We start from the raw sequence: 27,581 nt of genomic DNA, 5'->3' as shown, positions 1-27,581 counted from the left end.
GGTCTGAACTTCTGTGTGGCTCTAGCTACAAAGCACCAGATTGCTTTCCAAGAGCGTTGTAGCAATTTATAATCCAACACTCAGCCTATTTTTTGGCTGGGAGTCAAGCCCCAGAATGTGAAGGAGGGGTCTTGGCCTGGAGCAGGGGCTGAGGGATGGGTGCACAGGACCCCTCCTTATTGGTTATTTATGGGGATGGGCCGGGAGGAGCAGAAGAGAGGCCCCTGCCCTCCCAGTTGCTCCTTGGAGTGACTGACCCCATAGGGGAGGGGCGAGGCTACCTCACATTTAGAACTATGTAGTTGGTGATGGTCAAGGTCCTAGGTCTGATGGGCATCCTCCTCCCTCTCCTCCTCAGCCAGTAATGGCTGCACTATGTCCTATGTCCTAGATCTGGGTCCCTTATGCTGTGGGAACACCAATAATACTTACGCTGTTTCCTGCCGGAAACGGTGCGGGAGGGCTGTGGCATGGTAGTGGGCCCTGGAAACCATCCAGCCTTCATGAGGAAGGGCAGTTAAAGCACAGGCATGTATGATGTTGGTATTGATTAAAAGCCTCATGGGCAGAGAAATTCGCCATCTGCCAGGGCCCCAGCCATACGAGGGCTCCAGCCATACATCCTCCAGGAGACTGGGACCTCTCCAATTGCAGGAGCCTTGCCTTCCCCATCAGATTAGGAATTCCCCAAGGATGGGGACAATGTCCTTCCCATCTGCTTGAGAACTCCTAAGGGGCATGTACTCTGTCTCCCCATTGTATCTGGAACTTCCTGGGAGCATAGCTCCTGTCTCCGTCCTCAGACTGGGAATCCCCTAAGGGCAGAGGCCATGTCCTTCCACCCACTTGGGATTCCCTGAAGTTGGGGACCACATCTCTGATGTACAATGCTTTGTATGTACTGACTGCTGCAGGATTCTTGGAGTAAATGGGCAGTCAACTTCTTGGACTGGTATTGACCATCTGGACTTCATCAGAGTGTCCAAGACTTCGCCATTCATTAGACAGGGGCCATGTGCACAGGCAGAGCCCTGGCCTCTGGCTTCTGGCTCCTGACTCCTGGTCCCTCTGCTTTAATTTGGCTAATGGCAGAACCAGACTCCTTTCTGGGCTGCCCTGGAAGGGGATCCTTGAATGAAAGAGGATAGATGGGAAGGTGGCAGCTGACATGGTTACCTCTTATGCCATGGGGGGGCTGCTCTCTCTGGAAATTTAGGCCTGGGGTCAGGGCACTGTTGAGCATTTTACACCCTAGGCCAGAGGAGGGGTGACCTGTGGAGCAGGGCTAAGCTAGTAGCCCATGAGGTATGATGTGTAGGCAGCACCTGGGGCTCACAGAGCCTGTTACCCATGTTATCTCCTCTGACCTTGGAAAGAGCTGGGGTGTATGAACAAGTATTTGTAAGTTTACAAAAATCAGATGAGGAAACTGAGGCACGGGGAAGGTAAATGACATGCCCTAGGTTACACAGCTTATAAGTAGCAGGGATTCTGCCCTTCTGTCACACCAAGTCCCACTCTCTTTTCTTCCTGGAGTCCCTGTGACTGATCTAAAGGCCACATTTTTAACAGAATGAGGAGGAGGCCTCTGTTGCAGCAAACCAGCTACCCCACCCGCACACAGACTCTAAGGGACATCCTGTTTAAGCTGTCCTTAGTTACTAATACCTCAGTGAGAATGAGTTTGAAATTTTCTCAAGAGCCATGGGAGATTAGGAAGCCTCTAAGCTTCATAGAGAGCCTGGCTTGGGGGGACACAGGAGCCAAAGGCAGAGGAAGAAGTGGCAGCTTGGTGCCCCCAGAAACACATGCTCCTGACCTCACAGTTGGCCACAGCCAGCCAACTCTCCCATCCTTCTCCCACCACTTTCCCGTGGGGCTAACTTCACCCTGTCCACACGGAGTGACTTAACAGTTTAAGCCCCAGAGTCGGGGGCCGGGGTACCTGGGACAAGAGTCCTGAGAGAAATGGGGTGAGGAACTGGAAGTGCCACAGGGCTAGAGTTCTGCCCCTAGCCTACTGGAGCTGTGCCCCACAGGCTGGCCCCACTGGACTGCGCTGCCTCCAGCCATCCTGGGCATCTCCATGTGTAGCTGTCACGCTCCTCCCACTAAACGCCTCCCTGTGCTTCCTCTGCAGTTTTCATGAACACGGCCATCCCCATTGCAGCTGTCCTCATAGTAAGTGGATCCTTTCTCCATCTCTTGGGGGTAGGGTGGAGGGGGAGGGCGTCTGCAGTGACAGGCTGCCCAGATTTGGCCTTTCTGCACAGGGGCCTCAGAAGACAGGCTCCACAGCCAGACTGAAAATAGGATCGAAAGTTTATAGAGGGTGTGGCCCCTCCCCAACTCCAGCCGAACAGGGGCCTCTGCCTCCAGGCCTGGAAGACCGGACAGAGGCTTAGTATTTAGAGAAATTAAACTTTCTTTTAAAAAATAGCTATCCAAATTTTTAATTTTTAAAGTGAAACGTGTATTGTAGAAGTGATGGGAAATCCAGAACAGAAAGCGCAAAGAGAATTAAAATCACCCATAATCCCACTGGTAACATTTTTAATGTGTTTCTTTCCAGTCTTTTTTTAAGGCCTATGATATGTCATTTTCTACAAAAATAGGAATGTGCTATGCATGCAGTTTTGCAACCTGCTCTTTTAAATTTAAGAATATGCCACACACAATTCTCCATGCCACTGAATATTATGATGGTGGCTTTCTAAAGCAATTTTGATAAAAGCTGTGTGTGAGCTGAGCCATGGGGGTCAAGCAGCATACTCCTACAGAAAGGCCTGGGCCCCTACGAGCCTGCAGCCCCCTCACCCAGCCTCCCATCCCCATCTTCTGTGATGGCTGCAGTTCCTTAAAAAGATCTGCTTATTTCCCCCGGGGCCAGTGTCCCTGAGCTGTGTAGAGTTCACAGCCTGTCGGATACACTTGGGAATTCACTTCCAATGTGATTTATTGAGCTGGTTCCTGGCCTGGCTCCTGGGGGAACTGTGGGTAACAGAGGCCACTGAGCCAGCCAGGTGGCTGGGGCAAAGCACTGCGCAGTTTCGTAATCACTCTGTTTACGTTATCCCGATGAGGACTGGGGAGATGAGCACCCCGCCTGCTGTCTGCGGAGGGGGCCGTGCTGACCTAACCCGAGATCTCCTCCCTGCTTATTCCCAGCCAAGACTGGGCAGGACAGGGAGTCTTGGCCAGGACAGGGAGGGAGCAGCCCCTGCTCTCCAGCTTGAAGTCCTGAACTTGTTGGGGACGTTTCCATGAGATGACTGTGGGGATGATGAAGACGTCTCCAACTAAAAGATCCTCTTAGGAGCCTGCTCCCTGCCAGCCCTCTCATTTCCCTTCCAGTGCTGAGCGTTTCCAGTGTGGGAGGGACCCACACCCTGGGCCACCCTGGCCTCACTTGTGCCTCTGTCCACAGACTTTCGTGGGCCATGTCAGCTTCTTCAAAGAGGCCGACTTCTCGCCCTCCGTGGCCTTTGCCTCCCTCTCCCTCTTCCATATCTTGGTCACACCGCTGTTCCTGCTGTCCAGTGTGGTCCGATCTACCGTCAAAGCTCTAGTGAGGTGAGGGGAGGGTCCGGGCGAGGGCACTGGGCAGGCAGGTCCTGTGTCAGCCTCAGGGCTTGCTCGAGTGATGGCCAAACCACAGCTGTTTGGTTCCGGAACACACCCCCATTGCTGGGCCTTGCTGTAGCTGGTCCTGGTTGGTCAGAGGGACATTGCCTGTATGGTTTCCCAGCTCGCCATCCCTGAGCAAGGACTTGCTTACATACCTCCCAGGAGAGGGGACTCACTGTCACTTTCACGACAACTCAAAAAAAAAAAAAACCAGTGTTGAGCCAAATGTGGAATCCTCCTAAATTCTACCCACTGGTCCTAACTTCACCCTCCAGAGCCACCAAGAATGAGGCCATCCCTTCCCCACGTGGCTGCCCCACGGATATCAGAAGGCATCCACTGTGTCTATCTTTCCCAGGCCAAGTATCCCCTACCCTTTCCACAGCCCCTGAGCCCTCACAGCCTCAGCCAGTGAAACAGCTTCCCCCAAGCGCTGGGTCCTGCTCTGATTGGCCCACAGCTCTTGGAGGCTCCCACTTCCAGGCTCTAGAGCCTCATGGGGACTCTGCCACTGTCCCAGAGGCATTGCCCTCTTGGGAATGAAAGCCTGAAGGTAGAAGGCTGAGGCTTTGGCTGGGAAATGCCCTGTCTGGAGTGAGAAGATGTCCTTGGGCCTCTGAAGTAGCTCTGGCTCCTTGAAAGCAAGAGCCTGTCATGCCTCTATGGAGGGCTGGCTTGTCCTTACCCATGGCCAGAGAACCAGTCAGTAACAAATGTCCTCTGTGTCTTTAGCCTTGAGGAAGGTGACACCCCTGTCTCATGGGACCCTGGCAGGTACTGGGAAGCTGGAAGGAAGGAGTAGCTGTTGGAATGAAGTAGCTGATAGAGAGGGTAGCTTGCAGGGGGAGACTCTAGCATGGGTTCAAAGATGGAATGGGGCATAACTCAGCAAAATTATGCTCTAAGGAGTATCTGACCAGGCAGTAGCTGGTTAAACAGGGATTAGCTCCCATTTCCACAGTCGGCTGTGCTGACTCAGTTTCTTGACCAGGGTGTTGTGGGGTCTGAAGATCACCCCTCCTCCCACCACCCACTCTCCAGCCCTATGATTCTACGTAGAAACCACAGATTTAAGAACGCTGCACCTGCCTGAAAACTGTTGCACTGATCCCAACATATTTTCAAACACTCTGGATCCCACTGTTTCCAGGAATGGAACACCAGAGTAGCAGAGGCCTTTTCAGTGAGGCAGCTCAGGCTCTGGCTGAAGGTGGGCGCAGGACACTACCTGAAGCTTCACCCCAAGAGATGAGGGCCAGCTCCACTCTTCCCAGTCACCGCCTGCGGGGGAGGGAGGCTGGACAGGGGATGAAGGCAGAGCCTGGTGGTCTGCCCCTCCCATCTAGGGGGTGGCGCACAGAAAGGGTGACTCCAGGCCACAGCTCACTTACACCCCAGAATAACCTTGCCTTGAGGGTGGGATGGCTTGTCTGCCCCAGGCCTGTTGGACATTTAGCAAAAGAGAAGAAAGGGGAATACAAACAATCCTGAGCTTCCCAGAAAGCTTTCACACCTCCAGGATGGGAGAGAATGAACTGGAAGAGTGAAGCTTCCAGTGCTTCCTCGTAATGACACCTCCTCCAGCAGGCTGTTATGGGGATCCGATTACATAATGCTACAAAACAGTTAACACAGTGTCTGGCATATAGTGTATGCTCACAAAATACTAGCTATTGATTCTTTACCAATCCTAGTCCTAACTAACCTTAACCCTGACCAATCCAACACCAACCATCCTTCAGTCTAATAACCCAGACTAACTAACTTCAACATTAACCCTAAAACTAACCAATCTCACCTCCAATCCAGACCCCAGCCTATTCCAGCTGACTGGTCAACCCTAGCAAACCCTGGTAACACCAGTTACCTGCCCCCATGCCCACTGGTCTGCCCCCTTCAGTGTGGGCTTTGTGGGACTATACTTCAGGCCTGAGATCCTGCTCAGAGCTCTCTATCAGGCTGCGCCCTCTCCCCTCCCCTCTGCCCCTGGCAGGGGTGAGGGGTGTCTCTGTGCTTCCCAAGCAGCGTGCAAAAGCTAAGCGAGTTCCTGTCCAGTGCAGAGATCCGTGAGGAGCAGTGTGCCCCCCATGAGCCCACACCTCAGGGCCCAGCCAGCAAGTACCAGGCGGTGGTGAGTGCCCGGCCTCCCCTTGCTACTCCCAGCATGGTCCTCTAAGGCCCAAAACTTGGGCCTGCTGTGTCGGACTTCTGCCTTTTTTCCCAGGAAGAGGGGCTCCCTTCCCTACACAGCTCCCAGCCCAGTGGGTCCTCACCTCCAAACCACCCCCAGCCCCTCAGGGTTGTGAACCGCAAGCGTCCAGCCCGGGAGGATTGTCGGGGCCTCACCGGCCCACTGCAGAGCCTGGTCCCCAGTGCAGATGGCGATGCTGACAACTGCTGTGTCCAGGTGAGTCCTGCTGCCCCATGCCTGGCCACCCAGCACCAACTCCCAGAGGGAGCTCAGCACTTGGAAAGCCAGAAAGCTGCATGCTTAGTCCTCTGCAGAGGTCACCCTGCCCGCCTGTATGGTCCATAGGAGTCCAGAAACCAGGGACCACCAAGTGGGGGGACCCCCAGCCTTAGGCAAGGGTCAGCATGAGAAGGCCAGTCTCCCACTCCCCTGCTCTGGAAGTGATCCAGGGGCTGGAATCAGTGTCTTTTGGCTTTCATGGAGGAGGGGAAGCCAGAGACTATTCACTGGGAACTGGCTGCCTTTCTGTTCTCTCCTGGGCGGTGGGACACGCCTAATGAAGATCATGGGAGGCTACTTCACGTGGACCCCAGATGGAATCCCCACACTGTCCAACATCACCATTCGTATCCCCCGAGGTATGGCCCAGTCCACCCCTCCAGCATGCCCCTCCCCATGTCCCACTGAATAACATAGAGATAAAAAGACAAAGCTGCATTTATTGAGCGCCTACTCTCTGCTCATTCTTGGTGGATGCCCTGGGTATATTATAGAAGGGGAAGGCTACATTCTAGAGGCTTCCGTGTGCTGGGTGGGAGTGAAGCACTAAGGACAGGGTAAAATTGCCAGCCTTAATGTCAAACCATCCATTGCAGACAGTATAGGTAATGCACAAAAAGATCAGAAGTGGGTAGCCAAGGAACGCAAGTGGAAGTGGTGGGGTTTCTGAGAATGGACAAAGTCCCTGAGGCCATGAGGCAGGAGGATTTTCTGGCAGAGGCAGCCATGAGCAAAGTATGGAGGTGGGTTGGAGGTGGGACCCAGGATGGCATTTCTTGGGACCACAAGGAGCCTGGGCTCATACTAGGAGCATGGGAAAGGAGAAGCGAGCGCTTAGGAAGGGTGGCGGGGCAGGAAATCAGAGAGGGGGAAGGACCTGGGGAGCCAGAGGAGGATGTTGATTCCCAGAAGGAAAGGATTAAAGAGGGAGAGGACTTTCTGGGGATTCTAGGTAGGAAGAAAGAAAACAGGGGCCCCAGGGTTGGGTGCATCTGTCTGTCTGTCTTTCTGGGTAATGGTTGTTCAGACTCCCCCGGCCCCATTCACATCTGCCACCCTCCCTCCCTGCAGGCCAGCTGACTATGATCGTGGGGCAGGTGGGCTGCGGCAAGTCCTCGCTCCTTCTAGCCGCACTGGGGGAGATGCAGAAGGTCTCAGGGGCTGTCTTCTGGAGCAGGTAATACATGTATCCTCAGGGCCCAGTGGAGGGGAAATCTCCTTTTAACCATCCTCCTCAGTTGAGGATGCACACACATTTATTGGAGGGCCCACTCTGTGTTCAGTGAGGACTCAGTAAATGCTGCTGATTGATATTCTCATCATCATCGCTAGTACGTATTCAACTCTTACTATGCGCAGGTTCTTTGCTAAGTCCTTTGCATGCATTATTTCATTTAATTTTTATGATAACTAGCAAGGTCCATACTGTTCTCAATTCTCATTTATAGAGGAAGGTTAAACTATTTGTCCTAATTCACACAGCTAATAAGTGGCAGAGCTGGAATTGAAACTCAGTTCTGTCAGACTCTGAATCCCATGGTTACTCAGATGCACGGCAGTAATTTCCCAGTGTGGGAAATTGCAACACCAACATTGGTTTCCAGCTTGGTCCTGAGCTGCACTGATATACACACCATAAGTGGGTGTTCTGAAGATCCAGATGTAACCAATAAATGTTGGTTTCTGGGCAAAGATCACTGTCTTAATTAAAGAGCCAGAACCCCAGGCTGAGTCAATCACGAATCTATTATTTATACCCACCTACTTCCAAGAAGCACTTGAAACTAGTTGATAAAAGATTCATGTAAAAATCAAAACCACAATGAGATACCATCTCACACCAGTTAGAATGGTGATCGTTAAAAGGTCAGGAAACAACAGATGCTGGAGAGGATGTGGAGAAATAGGAACGCTTTTACACTGTTGGTGGGAGTGTAAATTAGTTCAACCATTGTGGAAGACAGTGCGGTGATTCCTCAAGGATCTAGAACCAGAAATACCATTTGACCCAGCAATTCCATTACTGGGTATATACCCAAAGGATTATAAATCATTCTACTATAAAGACATGCAGACGTATGTTTATTGCAGCACTATTCACAATAGCAAAGACTTGGAAACAACCCAAATGCCCATCAATGATAGACTGGATAAAGAAAATGTGGCACATATACACCATGGAATACTATGCAGACATAAAAAAGGTTGAGTTCGTGTCCTTTGCAGGGACATGGATGAAGCTGGAAACTATCATTCTCAGCAAACTCACACAGGAACAGAAAAGCAAATACCGCATGTTCTCACTCATAAGTGCGAGTTGAACAATGAGAACACATGGACACAGGGAGGGGAACATCACACACTGGGGCCTGTCTGGGGGTGGGGGGCAAGGGGAGGGATAGCATTAGGAGAAATACTTAATGTAGATGAAGGGTTGATGGGTGCAGCAAACCACCATGGCATGTGTATACCTATGTAACAAACCTGCACGTTCTGCACGTATATCCCAGAACTTGAAGTATAATAAAAAAAAAGATGCATGTAAAATAAAACCCTTTAAAAAGGTAAGAAAATAGGAACTGAGAAATGAAGAGGGTAAAAAGATGTTCAGCAACCTGGGCAGAGGACAACTACAGCCATCAACATAAAACCTGGCTCTGTGCCCTCTGGTAGCCAAGGGAAAAAGGGATCTCTGGGCTTTGGAGTACTCATTTAGGAATAAAAGTTGCAGCCAATCAGCAGAAGGGCAAGCTTTCCCTACCAATCATTTCTAGGGGAAAATTATTGAAGGTGTCAGGTTTTTCATAAGCATGAGTACAGAACTGAGCAGGGAGAAAGACTTTGGGCCCAATGTCTGAATATCAACATGCACCCCCGTTTCCTGCATTTCCAAGATGTCCCTGAATGGTGTATCCAAAAGATGGCAAATTTCCCTCCTCAGTGGGGTCGTGGGCTAGCAGATGAGCCCCTTGGGTTTCCCATCACCTCCCATCAGGGACTGTGATGTCTTTGGGAGCAGAGGGGTCTTTGCCTCCATTCACCATTTTATTTGGGAGATTTTTCAACATAGCCTGACTGGGAAGGCCCAGGTATTCGGTTTGAGATCATATTGCCTTATTCCGACTGCCTCTCCAGCCTTTGGAGGGAGGAGCCCTTTTCTGCTGTCCAACTGCGTGTCTTCAGCAAGAAGACAAGAGTCCCCAGTGCACTGTGAGCTGAAGAAAGTAACCAATATTTATTGGGTACCTCCTATGGGCCATGCCCTTTGCTAAGTGCATTGTCAACATGATCTCATCAAGCCTCCTACTAAGTTTAGGAGGGGAGTGTTGTTACCCCATTTCACAGAAGCAGAAACTCAGGCTCAGAGAAGTTGGGTGACTTACTAGTCAGTGTGTGGAGCAGAGACTCTGCCCATGTTCTTTCCCTCAAACCTGGTCACTGCTGGGGCCCCCAGGGCCTAGTCCTAAGGGTTATTGTCCAAGCCCCATGTAGTGATCAGGCTGGATCTGGGCCCTCCTCCAAGGCAGGGCTTTTCCAGAAGGATTGCAGGGCTCAGACACTGGAGCTGCCCCTGCCTTGACCTGCTCAGCATGGATGTCAAAACCCACTCTGAACCTGGTCCCTTTGCCCTGCTTTCTTCTCCTCCCCCACCCTCATGCCCTCATGTGGCATCGTGCCTGCCTCAGGAGCTCTCCTTGTCCTATGTAGATGAAGCAGGCATGATTGGCAGGGGTCAGCTCTGCCCTGCCTCGGTCCCCACCTCTTCTCCAAGCTGTGCCAACCCTCCGGGTCTGACTGCTGCCCCTCTCTCTTAGGAAACCTCTGCCCCAGCCCAGGGAGCACAAGGAGCCTCTCCAAGGCAGAGGACCCTAAGCACTTCTTTTTTTAATTAGTTTTTATTTTATTTTAGGTTCTGGGATACATGTGCAGAGTGTGCAGGTTTGTTACATAGCTATACATGTGCCATGGTGCTTTGCTGCACCTATCAACCTGTCATCTAGATTTTAAGCCCCACATGCATTAGGTATTTGTCCTAATGCTCTCCCTCCTCTTGCCTCCCACCCCCCGACAGGCTCGGTGTGTGATGTTCCCCTCCCTGTGTCCATGTGTTCTCATTGTTCAACTCCCACTTATAGTGAGCACATGTGGTGGTTGGTTTTCTGTTCCTGCCTAAGCACTTATTATAGGCCAGGCACTGTGCAGGCACCTCATCATCTCAGTCAGTCTGCACCGAACTCTGTGCAGTAGATATTATTATATCCTCATTTATCAGATTAGGAAACTGAGGTGAAGCAAGTTGCCCAAGGCCACCCAGCTGTTAAATGGCAGAAGTGGGATTTGCACCTAGGTGCTCAAGTGCATTGGTTTGCCACCATGTGCTCAAAGAGAAGGGGCACAAGAGCCTCATGAAGAAGGCATAGCTAGCCTGACAGTCCAAAGGCCAGCAGCCGCTGTGGCCATGACTCACACACACCTGCCTCCTCCCAGAACTGCCATGTGGGTCCTCACAGCTCTGTCCTTATCAACACTTACTCTCCTTAACAGGTAGCCTAGGCCCCAGCTCCCAGCTCTGTTCGAGGCTCGCAGAGGGGCGGTAGTGAAGGGGTCTCATTTCTCCAGGATCCTCTTTGCTCTCCCGCCCAGTCCTGGTCCAGCTTCCCTTTCTAGCATAGTGAAGTGCATTTGTTAGCTTGCAGCCAACCCTGGGAAATCATGAGAATTTGTTCCCAAGTCAACTCATTCTCCAGCGTCCACAGTGAGGTATTCACTCACCCAGTTGAGCGCCTAGTGTATACTAGACCCTGTGACAGCAACAGGAGTGCAAAGGTGACTAAGACATGGCCCCTGCTTTTTTTTTTTTTTTTTTTGAGACGGAGTCTCGCCCTTTTGCCCAGGCTGGAGTGCAGTGGTGTGATCTCAGTTCATCGCAAGCTCTGCCTCCTAGGTTCAAGCGATTCTCCTGCTTCAGCCTCCCAAGTAGCTGGGACTACAGGTGTACACCACCATGCCGGCTAATTTTTTATATTTTTAGTAGAGACGGGGTTTCACTATGTTGGCCAGGGTAATCTCGAACTCCTGACCTCATGATCCGCCCGCCTCAGCCTCCCAAAGTGCTGGGATTACAGGCGTGAGCCACCACCCCTGGCCGGCCCCGCTTTTAAGAGAGGGGAGAGGAGACCTGGGCCTTAGAAGAGCTCAGAGGAACCACAACTGACTCTGCAGTCAAGGAGAGGAGGCTCACTGCGGATGTGGTATTTGAGCCTTGAAGGATGAGTGTGGTTTCATCAAGTAGAAAAGGCAGGGATGGGAAAGGGAGGTGGTCCAGGCAGGGGTGATGGTGTGGGCAAAGCCTTGCTGATATTAAAGAACATAGTTCTGTGCACCTGGAACACTGGATGCATGGGGTGCATTATGAAAGATGGGACTGAAGAAGTGAACTTGGCTTCGATCCCATGTAGTAGGTCTGAGAAGTAAGATTTAACCCAAAGGTTGCAAAAGAACCATGCTTGTGATAAAGGATGATGGATTGGGGAAACAGAGAAAAAGACAGACAGACAGACTGTAGGAAGGGAGGTGTTAGCAAATAATCATAACACAGTGTGAGGTGTGCATTAATATTCACTCATTCCAAGTATTGATCGAGAAGAGAGGTAGGTACTGGGTTAGGAAACAGCTTGGGCAAATGCATGGGGAAATGAGAGATGTCAAGATGCATGGTAATGGCAGCCTCTTGAAGATCTTAAGTTGTTTCTGGTTCACTCATTTCGCAAATGAATTCATTTAGCAAAAGCGCTATGGATACAGTGCTTACCTCTAGGAAGTAAGTTTTAGCCCAAATGCTGCAGAAGGATCATGCTTATGACAAAGGATGATGGACTGGGGAGAGAGAAAAAGAAAAGACAGACAGACTCCAGGAAGGAAGGTCAGTCTGCAGCTCCTTATAGTGGCTAGGAGAAGGAGTCTAGGCAGATGCGACTCAATTAGCTTCATCTGCTGTTTGTCTCTCAAAATCTAGACATGTGCACTGCTCTGGCTGGCCCACCTATCCTGGGCATTGAGTTAAGTGTGGGGGCTGTGTGTTGAGAGTCCCCCTCCATTACTGGCAGGAACTCCACACCTCAGACATTGAGCCCCAGGTCTGCAGGGAGAAGACGTGCTTGCAAAGTGAGCTAAAAGCAAAACAGCCTTTGACCTGGCAAGCCTTCCCAAGTCTGCACGCCTGCAGCCAGAGGAGAGGGTGATGCCAGGCTGCTGCTCAGATGCTTTTCAGCCATACCCAGGCCAAGACCTGGTGACCAGGCAGCCAGAAGGAGTTCCAGGAGGCACAGGGCAGGAAGTTGGGGGATTAGGAGGTGTAGAATGGAGAATGCTCTGGGGAGATGGGTGCTTTGTTGGTGCAACTGTTCGTTTATTCCTCCAGTGGCCACGTGAGCAGTATGGCTGCACACACAGGCTCTGCAGCCAAGCTGCCTGGGTTCGCATTTGGTCTCTGTGCTTTGGAAAATTTCATAAGCTTTCTCTACCAGTTTCCCTTATTACCCATGAGATTGATGTGAGGATTAACCTAGCATGTAGTAAATATCCTATAAATATTATTATTCAGTAGTGTACTTCTTTGCCAGGAACAAAATTCCCCTGTTCCTCTTTAAATGTCCTCCAGTCTGTCTCCTGGGAAAGATTCTTGTGAGCTCCCTGGGGACAGGGACCATATTTTGTTTGTCTCACTGTATCCGTAGTGCTTTTTGCTAAACGAATTCACTTGCTAAATGAATGAACCGGGAACAACTTAAGACCTTCAAGAGGCTGCCATTATAATGCATCTTGACATCTCTCTCCTTTCCACATGCCTTTGTCCGAGCTGTTTCCTAACCCAGTATTTCACTACCCCTCTTCTCCATCAATATTTGGAATGAGCAAATACCGTTTAGTGCATACCTCACATGGTATTATAATTGCTAATGCGTTTGTCTCCTCCATGACTCTGAGCTCCTTGAGGGATTATTCCATGTTGTACCCCAGGTGCCCCATGCAGATGTGTATTTTGTGCACTGTTCTGTGTAGGCTACAAAGGAAAAGGCCTAGCAACTGCCCTTGGGGAGCTCACCCACCCAGGGTGGACAGAGGTGTGCAGACAGAGCTGCAGGGTTGGCACAAAGGGTCCATCTGCTGAAGTCCTGCAGATGCAGCCCCGAGCTGGTCCCTCACGTCAGCAGCCTGGCTCCTGGTCTCAGAGAGAACTGTGTGGTTCCCAAGCATTCACTTTAGGAAGAATCACCTGCCCCTCCCTGGCTCTCTGCTTCAAGGAACTGTGTCAACCTTGGGATTTGCAAACTCTCTCTTTAATCCTTAAGAGGAAAATGTTTTGGTAAAAAGTCAAGATTAGCAGATACACTCGGGTGAAATTCTTTCCCTGGAAATAAAGAATAGAGCCATTAATATCCACAGTAGAGTGACTTTAAATGCCCCCAGGGGGTCAGCAGGAACCAGGGCCCTGAGGAAAGGATCAGTGTGGGGAAGAGGCTCCCACTTCCCTGTGAGGAGCTGCACATGCAGTCTCACTGGAGCTCCCTGCTGCAATGCTGTTGCCTGTGGTGGCTGGTGTGGATGCTGCCTGCCAAGAGCCCTGATTCCCCAGGAAGAGAGAAAAAGGCTTCTCTCAGGACGGCCCTGGTCGCATCTGCCTGTACAATTCCTGGAGCCTTTGGGGAGCTGAAGTCAGGGGCTCAAGTGCCCCTGGGTTTCCTGGAGGAGGCAGGTGTGGTGAGACAGCTGACAGACAGGAGAAGGGATGCTCTGAGGAAGTGACCGTCCAGGCATGGGAACCAGATGGCCCCTGGCTGTAGTCCTGATGCTGCCACTTGCTAGCTCTGTGACCTTGAGCAGGTTACTTCACCTCTCTGAGACAGACTCACTGTCTAGACAATGAGTAAAACCCTACCTTTCCTGTCTCAGAGATTTGGCAATGGGACCCAATGACATCAATTGGAAAGGACGCTGTGGGTGAAAGGTAACCTTTCAGGACAGCAACAAGCCTGTCTGGGCAGGATGAATGGGCTGTGGAGCCCTGTATATCCTAGCTCACTCTTTGAACCTCAGTTTCCACTTCTTCCCTTTTTATTTATTGCCGGGGTCTTAAATGATTGTTGGGGGTATTCGATTCTCCCTCTGCCTGTACTTTTGGGGCCAAGCACTGAGCTGAAAAGACAATTCCTCCTAGTTCTCCAAGCCCTGCCCTCTAACCAGCTGTGAGCTGTAATACATGGTCACTTTTCAGCACTGAGCTGAAAAGACAATTCCTCCTAGTTCTCCAAGCCTACAACCTGCCCCCTAACCAGCTGTGAGCTGTAATACATTCTCCAGTGTCACTGTGAGGTTTGTGCCTTCACCCCCATTTTATAGATCAGGAAACAGAGGCTCCTCCAAGTAAAGGAGCTTGCCTCAGATTTCACAGCCAGTGAGTGGAAAAGCCTCTGGGATTCAAATGTCAGAGCCCATATTTTTCCTACTTCTCGCACCTGTTATCATATGCTGCCTCTTCCTTTAACCTGCAGTTCCCTCCCTTCACCTCCACCGTCTCAATCCTTCCCACTCTTTAAGGTTCAGTTCAGCTATGACTTCTTCTATGAGGCTCTACTCATTTTCTCAGATTTCTTCCTCCTCCAAATTTCTTTTAAAAATTATGTTTTTTCTCTGATTCTAAAAGAATGCACATTACATTAGAAAAGATACACAAGCATACAGAAGATAAAAACCACGTAATATCCCATCACCCAGAAGCTTCCAGTTTTTCTTTATGCATTTGCATAGGCATTTGTGTATACTTTTCCCCAAAAGTTCTCTGATACTTTGTCCTACTTTTCTTTTGACCCTTATAACTTCCTGACTTCGGTACCTTTCTGATTTGCCCTACCAGAGTGTGAGCCCCTGGAAGGCAGCCTCTGCACCCTGATTCAGGTTGCCACACATATGCCAGCTCCTAGTGGGCTGGAGGGAAGGACATGCGGTTGGGGAACTGGAAGACTCATGCTTTCAGCTGTGTACTTCCTCCCTAGAGTGCAGGCAGAGGAGGAATCGAATGCCCTCAGCACTCTTGTAAAGACCACAGCAATGAGTGAGAGATGGCGCCTGCCAGACATACCATTCTTTACTTTTCAGCTTAAAACAGATACAAAGTTTGGGGAGGCTCATTGGAGGAGGCTTGGTGCTACACTGGAAAGAGAAGAACTTGGATTCACACCCCAGCTTCCCCTCTTCCCAGCTCTGTCACATTTGCAAACTCTGAGTCTCAGTATCCTCATGTGTAAAATGGGGATAGGGTTTACAGGGTTGTAAGGATGAGATGATGAGTTGTTTGCAAACAACTTCTCACAGTGCACAGGGAAGGCCAGCAATGAGAGCCAGCCCCTCCCTTTCTTCTTTCCAAATGATTAATGTATCTGTTACCAACCTCCATTCATTATATAGCTCTGTCATGTGCTAAGCACCATGGGGGCTGAAAAAGATGTTCTTCCTGCCTTAAAATTCCACTGGGGATGAACGAATTACACAGGAGCTGATCAGAGAGGAAGGTAGTCCATTATGAGGGCTAATTGAGCAGTGCAGACCATGTTGCAAACTGAGTTAGGGCCCGGAGAGCTTACTGTGTGCTGGGGTCCTCAGGGATGCCACAGATGCATCAATAAGCACCTCTGCTACTCTGGAAGTAGTCACATCAGGAAGACTCCAGAGATAAGCTTATCTGGGCTGTGGCCGCAGTGCTGGAATTTATAAGCTTTAGGTTTTTATGTCTCATGTTACCAGCTTGTCTATAAATTGTAAATTACAGCCATCTGATGGTTAGGGAATATGAAGTTTGGTTGGGTTAAGAGAATGAAATGAGACCAGGAAGATTAGAGAACAGGAAAAGAGGGGACTGGGGACTACGTACCCATCAGAATCTTCATTCAGTCCTGACGCTCAGCAGGAGGGGGATTTCATCAGGCTCATTTCCATCCTTGATTTCGTCCATCCTAGTTCTCCTGACAAGGGGCATTTATCAGAGTTATGGCATGGGAAATCACAGGGGAGTAATGTACCATGACATTTAAGAGTATGAACTTTGGAGTCAGAGCTATTTTCTCCACTAGTTACTAGCTGTGTGACTTTGGGCAAGTTACTTAGCCTTTCTCTGAGCCTCACTTTCTTTATCTGTAAAATGAGGGCGATCAAAATAAACCTCCTTTATACGGTTATTTTGAGCTTTATAAAGAGACAATACTGGCAGAGCACGGTGGCTCACTGCCAGTAATCCCAGCACTTTAGGAGGCCAAAGCTGGAGGATCGCTTGAGCCCAGGAGTTGGAGACCAGCCTGGGCAACATAGGGAATGAGACTCCTGTCTCTTCAAAAAATATACAAAAATTAGTCTGGCATGGTGGTACGTGCCTGTAATCCCATCTACTCAGGAGGCTAAGGCAGGAGGATCGCTTGAGCCCAGAAGGTGGAGGTTGCAGTGAGCCGAGATCACGCCATTGTACTCCAGCCTGGGCAACAGGAGTGAAACCCTGTCTGAGAGAGAGAGAGAGAGAGAGAGAGAAAATACTACTATGGTGCTTATAAAAGTTCAATGAATTTTAGCTGTTTTTAGTATTATTAAAGTAAGATCTGTATGAAAATAAAGCAGATTTTTCCCCCAAATGTTCATGTCAGAAGTATATATTTCATTGGCAAGGGGCTGCTTCTGGAAGGTTGAGAGGTATCCTGGGGGAGGGGATAGAGCACTGGCAAAATTGGCATCACAATTCAAGTCACCTCACTCAGTGTTTTTTAAGTTATCAAAATCCACAGTATGAAAAGCATTTGACATTACAGTCCACTATATTTATGCATTTATAAACAAGAGAAAAAATCGCGAAAAATACAGTACCATGTGCAGTACACACTGATTTCATCTATTCTTTTTTTTTCTTTTTCCTCAAATGCACTTGCCGCCTACTTATTCCAGACCCAGTGATTGGGTCCCTATCCACAGTTTGGAAAACACTATAAGAAATGATTGTGTCCTCTCACTTTCCCTCTCTGCGATTTAGTTTTCCAACTATAAAATGCTCCTGATGCCCAGCCAGCCTCACTGCTGCTCTGAGTCAATGCCAGGAACGCTGATTTAGCACATGCTATTTGGAGGGTACCCATCCAGGTGCTGTGGGAGGGACAGAGATTGAGAAGAGTGCTTTCTGACCCCACAGAGGCCATTTGGAAACCCCGGGAATGGGTGGGAGGGTTGGGGGTGGGGATTGCTTCTCCCCTAAGACTCAGCGTGATGGAAAGGCAATGGGGTGGGAACTAACTGGTGTTGGTCTGTCCCATTTGTGTCCCAGCAGCCTTCCTGACAGCGAGATAGGAGAGGACCCCAGGTACAGCCTTGGGACTGGGTCAGAAGTGGGTCTCAACAAAGGGAAGGGGCAGGGTGGGGGTGGGGGACTTGTGGGTGGGTAATGCCGAGTATGGATTCAGGGGTGTGCAGCCTACATATTTTCAGAGACATGGGGCTAAGGCCTGCATTCTCAGTGAGGGCAAAATTTGGTTCTTGGGGACAGAAAACACTTAGACATTGCAATGCTTTATGGCTGTCCAAAGTACCAAACAGATGCCAGTATATCTGTGGTGCTGAAATTTCATGGTGAATGGAGTCAGAAAATAGATTAGCGATTGCCAGGGTCTGGTGGGAGAGAGAGGGAAGGGACTGCCAATGTGTATGGGATTTGTTTTGGGGAAGATAAAAATGTTTTGGAATTAGATAGTGGTGATAGTTGCACAACCTGGTGAATGTACTTTTAGTTTCAGAGGTTTTCTAAACCTCTGATTTTTTTTTAAGTGACAGGAAAGACAGAAAAAAGTATATCTAAAAAGGCTCTAGGGGTGATCATGGAAAAGAAAGTTAAGAAATATGACTGTAAGGAAAGGAGATGGGTGTCCCTCAGGCCAGGCAGAAAATTCAGTCTTGTTGCTTTATGTTCATGTGCAAATCTAAAAAATCCAAGTGATATAGATTAATGAGGCTCTGAGTCCCTCAAAACCTTCCCTCCCCTTACCTCTCCAAAAAATACTTGAGATACCCTAGAGGTGGTATGAAGTCAGGATGGGAAGGTTGGCTCAGCTTTGCAAATAAGTTTAAGCCTCTGGCCTTTGCTCTCCAACACCAAAGAGGCTTCACTTTGGTATATTTTCTCTGCCTTTTCTCCCTCCCTGTCCCCAACTGTCAGTATGTGATGACAGGCTCAGCCTCTGTAATGGTAGTGATCATATTTCTTGAGCCAAAAATCAGACCTCATGGCATGTGACAAGTTTGCATATGTGGATGAGAACAGAGTGGCAGAATATTTGACACGGGAGCAGCTTGGGCAGTCCAGGGCACATGGCACTGCACCTGACATCCCTGGCAGATCCCCCGCATTCCGTGGTTGTCTTCTGATGGGGCCATATGGGGCTGCAGATCATGCCTGGAGCCCTCGCAGCTCCAGGGCTGCGGGTTCCCAGCCCCAGAGTGCAGGTGCTGGTGTCAGCCTGCCTGGCCTGGCCTGGCTCTGTCCAGAGCACTCCTTGCCCCAGCTGTTTGTGCAGCTGTATCAGCCTCAGACCTCAGCCTATTCATTCCAACCTGAATGCAGAGGCTGGGTCTGGAGGAGCCACATTGTGGGCTTCATACTCCTGATCTGACAAGTTTTCCCCCCAGAGCCTGCACCAATGGCACCTCTCCCCATTCTCCCTCTTAACTGGGTCCTCCAGGGCCCTCCTCACACACCCACGTGGTCAGGCAGCAGAGGCTTCCCCAAGATGGGCACACCCCACTCTCCACACCTCTCTATGCAGCATTTGTGGCTATAGACTGGGTCCAGGGGATTGTAAAGGCATGCTCATGTTGGGTTGGAGGGAGCTCAGAATCTTCCTGGAGGACATGGTTCACTCCCATGAGAGCTCAGTATGCCTTTCCTCCCCTGCTGCAGCCCAGAGCGGGAGACAGCGACCGACTTGGATATCAGGTACCGCGTCCTGGGAACATTGCCCCCCAGGGTCAACTCCCTTCAGGGTGCTCTCAGGCCCAAGGGAGCCATATCACCCTGCTGGGCAGCCCCCAAGCCCCAGCCCCAGTGTTGGGGGAGGCCAGGGAGGGCCCCTGTGCTCCACCAGGTGGCTTGGGAGCTGCTGCTGTTTCTGTGCATCCATTTACTCTCTTCACATAAGATCATTTTTATCTGGGATCTCTTTTTCTTTTTTCTTTTTTCTTCAAAAACCATATCACTCAAAATGTGGCTTCCTTGGCTCTGCTTTAAAAAAAAAAAAAAAAAAAAAAGTTCTTCCATTTGGAGAATTACCTGCTGACTTCAAAGTCCAGTGGCTTGAGGGCTACCCAAAGAGGGAGGAAGCCAGAAGTTGAGTGTTCCCTTGGTTTGATCACACTTTTGGGCTCCTCCCTGACTAAGGAACAACAGACTGCAGGGCTGGGGCAGGCTGGGTGTAGGGCAGGGAGGGGATGAGGTCCTGCTGCCCCAGTCAGTTGAGACCCAGACCTCTCAAACCTGCCTGGGGGAAGGCAAGGCCACCAGAGGCCACACTAAGCAGATTTCTACCAACTGCACCTCCCCATCCCCTTGCCTCCGTCTGAGCCATCAGCTTGACAACTGCCTCTGAGGACAAGCCCCTGAGAATGCCTCCTGCACCCCCTACTCCCGCCCTGCTTTTTCCAGGAAGAGAGGCCCTGTGGCCTATGCTTCGCAGAAACCATGGCTGCTAAATGCCACTGTGGAGGAGAACATCATCTTTGAGAGTCCCTTCAACAAACAACGGTAAAAGCCTGTCGGAGGGAGGCAGGATGGGGGCGGGAGGAACTGTCTCTGGCCAGCCTGCCCCAGTTCCGGGCCCCTCCATCGATCACCCACACCCAGCCATCTCACTCCCTAGGTGCTTATCTGCACTCCAGACTCTCCATATGGTGCACCTGGAGAGGGGCCAGGTGTGCCTGAGCATTGGGGCAATCCAGCTCCCGTAGGGGAGAGGGCAGGAGTGGAGGGAAGGGAGAGAGCCCCGCTGCCTTTTCTCTAGCTGGTGGGAGGGCTAGCTAGCTCTCTCTGTGAGTCTCCATTCGCCTGGCTCCTGCACTATTTTCCCTCCAATGATAATAGTTAGGGCTAGCATCGACTGTGCTCTTACTACATACCAGGCACAGTGCCGAGCTCTTTGTACACGGAATTTCCTCTCATGCTTACAACAACCTCAGTAGGTAGATATTATTGTTATTCCCACTCCACAGATGAAGAACCAAGTTTCAGAAAGGTCCCAAGGCCACCCAGCCAGTAAGTGACCAAGATGGGTCTCAAATCCAAAGCTGCCTAACACCTAAGTACATGTTTGTCACCAACATACTCTGATGCCTCCATGAACTCTGGCTGGCACCTGCCCAGGCTAAGGGCTGGCTGGGGAAGTATGAGAGGAACAGGCTGGGCAAATATTTGACCAGCCATCATCATTACTGCCTAAACCAACCAGCAGTGGTTTTCCCTGCAGTGCCCCAAGCACGGGTTCCGGCTGCAGCTTTTCCCACTGCACAGAGATCATGAGCGCCCTTTCATCACTTACTCTGCATATTTGTTCCCAACCAATTCCATCCTTCTAGTATTTAACCTGCCCAAACGCTGTGTGAAGTGCTGACCTCAGCTCTTTTCAAGCTCACACGGTGTTTGCTTGCACCCAAGCGGGAGGCCTATTAAAGCCATTGCTCACCCTGGGCACAGCTACCCGGAGACTAATGACCCTCTGCAAGTGCTCGGGCCAACTCTGACCAGGCTGACCAGCTGCATCCCCTGCCTCTACCCATGCCAGGTACAAGATGGTCATTGAAGCCTGCTCTCTGCAGCCAGACATCGACATCCTGCCCCATGGAGACCAGACCCAGATTGGGGAACGGGTTAGTAGCAGCCTCTGCGGGGTTTTTTCAAAGCCAGGACCCCCAACCTACCATGCCCTGAGACACTACTCAGGACAATGGGTAACTAGGAAATAGGAGACATTGAAGGCTGAAGAGTTGCCTGCAGTAAGGTCAAACATGTTGTTCTTGATGATGTCCTTTGACAGGTTTTCAGTCCTGCTTGGAGGGCAAGGTCAGCTTAGTGCCCTCCCAGGCTGGGGATCTTCTTCATTTGTGCCCCAGGTATGCACTGAGAGCCCACACAGCACTGTGCTCAGCCTGGGGTTGTATTGTTCCTGTTCATCCTCCAGATGGGGTCCCCTCCACAAGCTTAGACGAATAAGATTCTCCTGTGACTGTCCTCCTTTTGTGTGATTTTAATCCCTGCTGCCTCTGTCTTTGTTTGTACTGGTCAGATGGTCCCTAGCACCTACACAATGAATCTTTAAAGACTTGGGGCTCATGCTGCCCTCTTCTGAATGAATTCAGTAAACACGTGCAAGTTCCTTCTCTATGCAAGGTGAGAAGCAGGCAAAGAAGTGGATAGAGCCAGGCCTCCATCCCAAAGAGCTCATAGTCCAGTAGGGTACAGGACAGTGTCTCCTGAATGGCTGAGGGCATGATCTGTTCCTCCTCTTTGGTGACAGGGCATCAACCTGTCTGGTGGTCAACGCCAGCGAATCAGTGTGGCCCGAGCCCTCTACCAGCACGCCAACGTCGTCTTCTTGGTGAGTGCAAGTTCCCTTGGGGTCCTGGTCTCTGGCTGCCTCCCAGGCCTAACTGCCCACCTCCACCTCCCCGCAACCCCACCATCATCCAACAATCTCCCTCTCCAGGAGTAAATCCCTCCTGCCAGAGATATTGCCTTATCATCCTAGTGATAGGGAAACTGAGGCAGGCAAGGATAGCACAAATGACCCATTGCAGACTTCAGATTGAGCTCTGCAGTAGCCAATGAGGAGAGGCAAGCTGTAGTTATAGGCTGCCTGTCTGTGGCACAGCCCAACCCCTCAACACTTATGCAGCCCGACTATAAGAATGGCTGATAACAGAATGTGTGCTGCCACTTCCCATCTTATGCCCAGTGCAGACATTGCTAATTGTTCACAGCATTATTTCCCATGGAACTTAACTCATCCTCAGAATCCTTCTCAACACAGCACTCCAGGTAACCACTAGCCATCAAACATGAGATAAAACTAGGCCAGGCGCGGTGGCTCACGCCTGTTATTCCAGCACTTTGGGAGGCCGAGGCGGGCGGATCACGAGGTCGGGAGATCGAGACCATCCTGGCTAACACGGTGAAACCCCAGCTCTACTAAAAATACAAAAAATTAGCCGGGTGTGGTGACAGGCGCCTGTAGTCCCAGCTACTCGGGAGGCTGAGGCAGGAGAATGGCGTGAACCCGGGAGGCGGAGGTTGCAGCGAGCTGAGATCACACCACTGCACTCCAGCCTGGGGACAAACCGAGACTTTGTCTCAAAAAAAAAAAAAAAAGAACTTATTCACAATCCTTACACTACTTCATGTCAAGTTCTGTTGTGTCAGGTGCCTTGACTGACACTGAAGAATTCTAAGACCCAGTCCTTGGCCTCAAAGATTTAGAATCTGATTAGGGAGACAGAGCTCACCCAGTTCAAGAGGCCCAGCCCAGTTCAAATCCAAACTGTGTGGCATAAACTATGAGGGGGCCTTGTCCAGGGAGACAACTGTGAGGGCTGGAGTAATCAGGGAGGGCTTCCTGGAGGAGAGCCTCAAAGGGAGAGTCAATTAAACAGAAGGAAAGAGGGAGGCCATTTGCACAGTGAGTTGGAAGAAGGAAGCTCAAGTCTCTTGATTCCAGCTTTATTCCCTCCCCTCTCCCTACACCACACGCACAAGCACTCCTTTACTAAAGACACTTCACAGTGGGAAGATTCATAGTCTCCATTACCGTCTGACACACACACAGCGTTTTACAAAGCATTGGTGCATTCGCGATCTCTCATGAGATTTAAACAACCCTGCTAGAGAAAAGTGAAGTGGACATTTTATTTCAGTAAACATTTATGAAGCGTCTACCCTGTGCCAGGCACTAAACGTTTATGAAGCGTCTACTCTGTGCCAGGCACAGGCACAAGAAGTCTCAGTTCTTGGGAGTGCCATAATCAGGAATGGACAAACAATGATCAGATCTGGCTTTGCGCCAGTGTCACGGGAATAGGGAGAAGGAAGGGTAGGCGTGGGGGTCAGGACAGGATGCAGGAGGAACTGGTGCTTAGGTGAGCGAAGGATGGGTAGGAGTTCACAAGGCAGACAGAAGGCACAACAGCACTCCAGGCGGAGGAACAGCTCAGGAGAAGGCCCAGACGGCAGGCTTCCTGGGAACCTGGAATGCGGAGTGCTGGGAAAGCACAGATGAAGCATGAGTCTAGAAAGGAAAGTGAGAGGTTATAAAGCACCTGGAACACCAGCCCACAGGGTTTGACTTTAGAGATGATGGGGAGCCGTTGAAGGTCCAGGAGTCAGGCAGTGAAGTGATTAGATCTGTTTGAGAGTGATATCTGACAACTGCCCCATTTTAAATGAGGTAACCAAGGCCCAGAGAGGTTGGGTGAGTTGTCCAAAGCCACACAGCTAACTAGCTTCAGTCCCTAGAGCAGAGTTGATAGAACTCTAATGGGTTTTATACTCATTGTCATCCCTCCCCGCCATGCCTTTCCCTACCCTCTACTCTCCTCCTCTCCCTTCTGCCCAGGATGACCCCTTCTCAGCTCTGGATATCCATCTGAGTGACCACTTAATGCAGGCCGGCATCCTTGAGCTGCTCCGGGACGACAAGAGGACAGTGGTCTTAGTGACCCACAAGCTACAGTACCTGCCCCATGCAGACTGGGTGAGGGGGAACAAGGGGGTCAGGCTATAGGGGGCAGGGCTGGGGAGGCTGTCAGGCATCTTGGCAGGAACCAATCCGTTGTCTTGGTAGCAACTGCTGAGGGCCACAAAGCATAAGAGACCAGCACTGGATGGCTTTATGCATGCTGGGCATTTCAGGGAGCCCCTGTACAGGCCAGGGGTTTGGTATCACCTAGACCCACAGACACTCCCCATCCTGGCCTGGGCCCCCATGGTACACTCAAGGCTGGCACCAAGAAGTCTCAGGAATAATCAAGTGCTCACTTCTCACCTTCTGATTCCTGCCCTTTTGATGACCCATCCCCCCAGTCATGGGGAGTGCCCATTTGGATGGAAAAGCCATCTTCCCACCCTATGACCTTCCCGGGGTGGATGGATGCACCACCCCGGGAATCATATGGGAAATATGGAACCAAACAATAGCAGTAGTAATAGAAACTTCAGGCTGGGTGCAGTGGCTCACACCTGTAATCCCAGCACTTTGGGAGGCCAGGACAAGAGGATCACTTGAGCCCAGAAGTTTAAGGCTGCTGTGAACCATGATCATGCCACTGCACTCCACTGCAGCCTGGGCGACAGAGCCTTGTCTCTGAAAATTTGAAAAAGGAAAGAAAGAAAGGAAGAAACTTCAATATTATCAGTAGAGTCCAATGTTGTGAAACCCCTCATTAACTAAATTTCCATACTCTTCAGTAGGTAGAAAATAATTACTTTTTGATTCATTAGAAAGCACTTAATTTTTAAGATGGAGATCATGTAACTTTTGAACTCTAGGTCTTGCCTACTCCTATATAAATTCTCCTCTAAACAACAGCCAAAATTGAGGCCCTCTCTGAGCTTCAGGCCGGTGCCAAATGGCTCTGCTTATTTTCCCCACAATAAATCTTCCTTCCATGTATGACGAGACCCCCTCCAGTATAAAAAAGACCCAAAGAAAATCATCCAAAGAAAAAAGGCCCAAAGATAAGACCCAAAGACCTAAAGATTTAAATATATATACAGATACAGAAGGTTTGTTTCTGAGTTTCTGTAGTGACCTTGGCAATACCTTGTAGTTCAGGACAATCCTGAGGAACACAGAAGTGCTGGGTTCCTTGAGGAATCAGTGACCAGGACTCTCGAGCCCCTTGAACCCCAGCATAGGGTGAGAGGGGGTGAGGGCAGCAGGGGTGGGTGTCTGAATTAATGTGAGGTCTATGTGATGGTGTCATCAAGTGTTCCAGATAAAAAGTTTTATTGAGCCAGGCGCGGTGGCTAATGCCTGTAATCCCAGCACCTTGGGAGGCCAAGGCGGGTGGATTGCTTGAGCCCAGGAGTTCGAGACCAGCTTGGGGCAACGTGGTGAAACCCTATCTCTATAAAAAAAAAAAAATCAAAAAATTAGCCAGGTATGGTGGCGTGCACCTGTGGTCCCAGCTACTCAGGAGGCTGAGGCAGGAGGATGGCTTGAGCCAGGAAGCAGAGATTGCAGTGAGCTGAGATGGTGCCATTGCACCCCAGCCTAGGCAACAGAGTGAGACCCTGTCTCAAAAAAAAAAAATTTATTGATTCCAAAGAGGCATGACCACACACACTTAGACCAGCAGGTGCTTTGCTAAGCCCTGATGGAGGCTGCCAGACCCGCCGTCAAGAGGAGCTAAGGGTAGTATACAATGAGCCCACTTAGTGTATGATGGCCGCTGCCATGGGTGGAGTCCTTGTGAGTAACCAGCCAGCTTGAGCAGGATGCACTAATTTGCTCTGCAAACCCAGCCATTGAGAAATACGCCTCAGATGTACCGAACTCTAGGTCCTAGGAGTACGTTGGTTGGGGTAGGTTATCAATACCAGCCCACTTGCAGTGGATGAGCTGGTGGCCATTTGTAGTGAGGAAAGGGATGTGTCAACCTCCATCTCAGACTCCACAATTGAGGGATGTGACCACCATTCCTCCCAAGCCAGCCCCCAAACCAGGTTTGTTGCTGCCTTTCCAGATCATTGCCATGAAGGATGGCACCATCCAGAGGGAGGGTACCCTCAAGGACTTCCAGAGGTCTGAATGCCAGCTCTTTGAGCACTGGAAGACCCTCATGAACCGACAGGACCAAGAGCTGGAGAAGGTGGGTATATCCAGGGGTGGCCAAGCAGCCATCCCTGGATGCAAAGATTCTGCTAGAACCTGAACTCATAAAGGTCTTCCTGTCCTTACTGCCCCAGGAAGCCCCCTAAAGGGCAGATGTGGGAGCTGGGCATGAACTGGCTCCTACCAGAGGAGAGACAGTACCTGTGCCAGGTGCCCAGGGCAGAATCAGGTGGGCACCTTCACCTTATCCTGAGGTAGTCAGATACTATTTAGTTGCAAAGTTTCAGAAAATCAACTCAAACTGGCAAAGAAAACTAAGCAAAGAAAACAAGAGGGAATTAAGGATTTATTGACCCATGAAACCAAAAAGTCCAGGTGTGTCATAGCTTTAAGTATGCTGGATCCAGGTAGTCGGTGCCATCAGAAATCTGTTTCTCCCATCTCTTGGCTCTGCTCCCCTCAAATTGGCTCAGCTCCCCTCAAATTTGCTCCATTCTCATGGTATCAGTGAGGGCCACCAGCAGTCTTAGGTTTACATTCTCCCAGCTCAACAACTCTGCCAGAAAAAAAGTGCCTCTTTCCCCATAGTTCAGCAAAAGTCCCAGGGCTGAGTCTCATTGGTCCAGTTTGGTCATGTGCCCACCCCTGAACAAATCACTGTGGCCAGCGGTGTGGAATGTGAGGATTGGCCTGTCCTGGGTCATGTGCCACTTTGGGAGCCAGATCAACCTGAATCACAGAGACTAAAAACAGGGGAAGAGTGGTTCCCCACAGGGATATGGGGGTGCTATTATCTGATGAAAGGGAAGGACTAAATCCTGGCAAGATGAATGTGTGTCTGTCTGCCCCTCCCTCAGGCAGGGACAACGTAGAAATCTGACATTGGTCATCACCAGAGTAGTTACCCCTTAACTTCCCCTTCCCCCACCAACCATATATCCTGAAGACATTGCCCAGGCCACATCTGTCTTTTAGGAGACTGTCACAGAGAGAAAAGCCACAGAGCCACCCAAGGGCCTATCTCGTGCCATGTCCTCGAGGGATGGCCTTCTGCAGGATGAGGAAGAGGAGGAAGGTACAGGCAATGGGACTGGGAGTGAAATTATGGCCTGAGGTCTGATCAGCCACAGAGAGGCTAAGGTTTGGGGTTCTGGGTGTGGTGCAGTAGTGTGCCTTTGATTAAATGGCTTCCCTCTGTGTGCCCCCATTGTCCCCTCAGTAAGTGGGGATAAAATGCCCCCTGATTCACCCTCAGAGGGATGGAAATATGTAGCCACAGAGTGGGTTCTTGCGGCCTGCAGAGGAGGCAGCTGAGAGCGAGGAGGATGACAACCTGTCGTCCGTGCTGCACCAGCGTGCTGAGATCCCATGGCGAGCCTGCGCCAAGTACCTATCCTCTGCCGGCATCCTGCTCCTGTCGTTGCTGGTCTTCTCACAGCTGCTCAAGCACATGGTCCTGGTGGCCATCGACTACTGGCTGGCCAAGTGGACCGACAGCGCCCTGACCCTGACCCCTGCAGCCAGGAACTGCTCCCTCAGCCAGGTGTGACTGGCGGCCCATGGCAGAGGCTGGGAGTGGGGATGGG

General features: G+C 50.5%; 1 protein-coding gene across 11 annotated transcripts in view; it reads left to right on the top strand.

Annotated features, from left to right (window-relative positions):
* The window catches only part of ABCC8 (ATP binding cassette subfamily C member 8), an 83,930-nt gene that overhangs the window by 42,417 nt on the left and 13,932 nt on the right, over positions 1-27,581 (top strand). For 6 of the 11 annotated variants that reach the window (XR_001707184.4, XM_016920513.4, XM_016920515.4 and 3 more), the window contains exons 11-25: positions 2,141-2,181; positions 3,428-3,573; positions 5,653-5,758; positions 5,852-6,034; positions 6,381-6,456; positions 7,169-7,274; positions 17,454-17,489; positions 19,080-19,115; positions 19,821-19,919; positions 20,953-21,037; positions 21,685-21,765; positions 23,776-23,913; positions 25,907-26,032; positions 26,971-27,070; positions 27,297-27,538. Coding sequence is in view for 10 of the 11 variants with exons in the window: in XM_016920513.4 (XP_016776002.4) it covers positions 2,141-2,181; positions 3,428-3,573; positions 5,653-5,758; positions 5,852-6,034; positions 6,381-6,456; positions 7,169-7,274; positions 17,454-17,489; positions 19,080-19,115; positions 19,821-19,919; positions 20,953-21,037; positions 21,685-21,765; positions 23,776-23,913; positions 25,907-26,032; positions 26,971-27,070; positions 27,297-27,538 (1,601 nt within the window). In the remaining variant the exon portion in view is untranslated. The remainder of the gene's footprint in view (positions 1-2,140; positions 2,182-3,427; positions 3,574-5,652; positions 5,759-5,851; positions 6,035-6,380; positions 6,457-7,168; positions 7,275-17,453; positions 17,490-19,079; positions 19,116-19,820; positions 19,920-20,952; positions 21,038-21,684; positions 21,766-23,775; positions 23,914-25,906; positions 26,033-26,970; positions 27,071-27,296; positions 27,539-27,581) is intronic. The other 5 variants (XM_024347003.3, XM_016920517.4, XM_024347002.3 and 2 more) reach the window with 3 other exon arrangements.

Source organism: Pan troglodytes, chromosome 9 (genome assembly GCF_028858775.2).
Source record: "Pan troglodytes isolate AG18354 chromosome 9, NHGRI_mPanTro3-v2.0_pri, whole genome shotgun sequence".
NCBI lineage: Eukaryota > Metazoa > Chordata > Mammalia > Primates > Hominidae > Pan > Pan troglodytes.
This window is presented reverse-complemented; position numbering and strand designations above follow the sequence as displayed.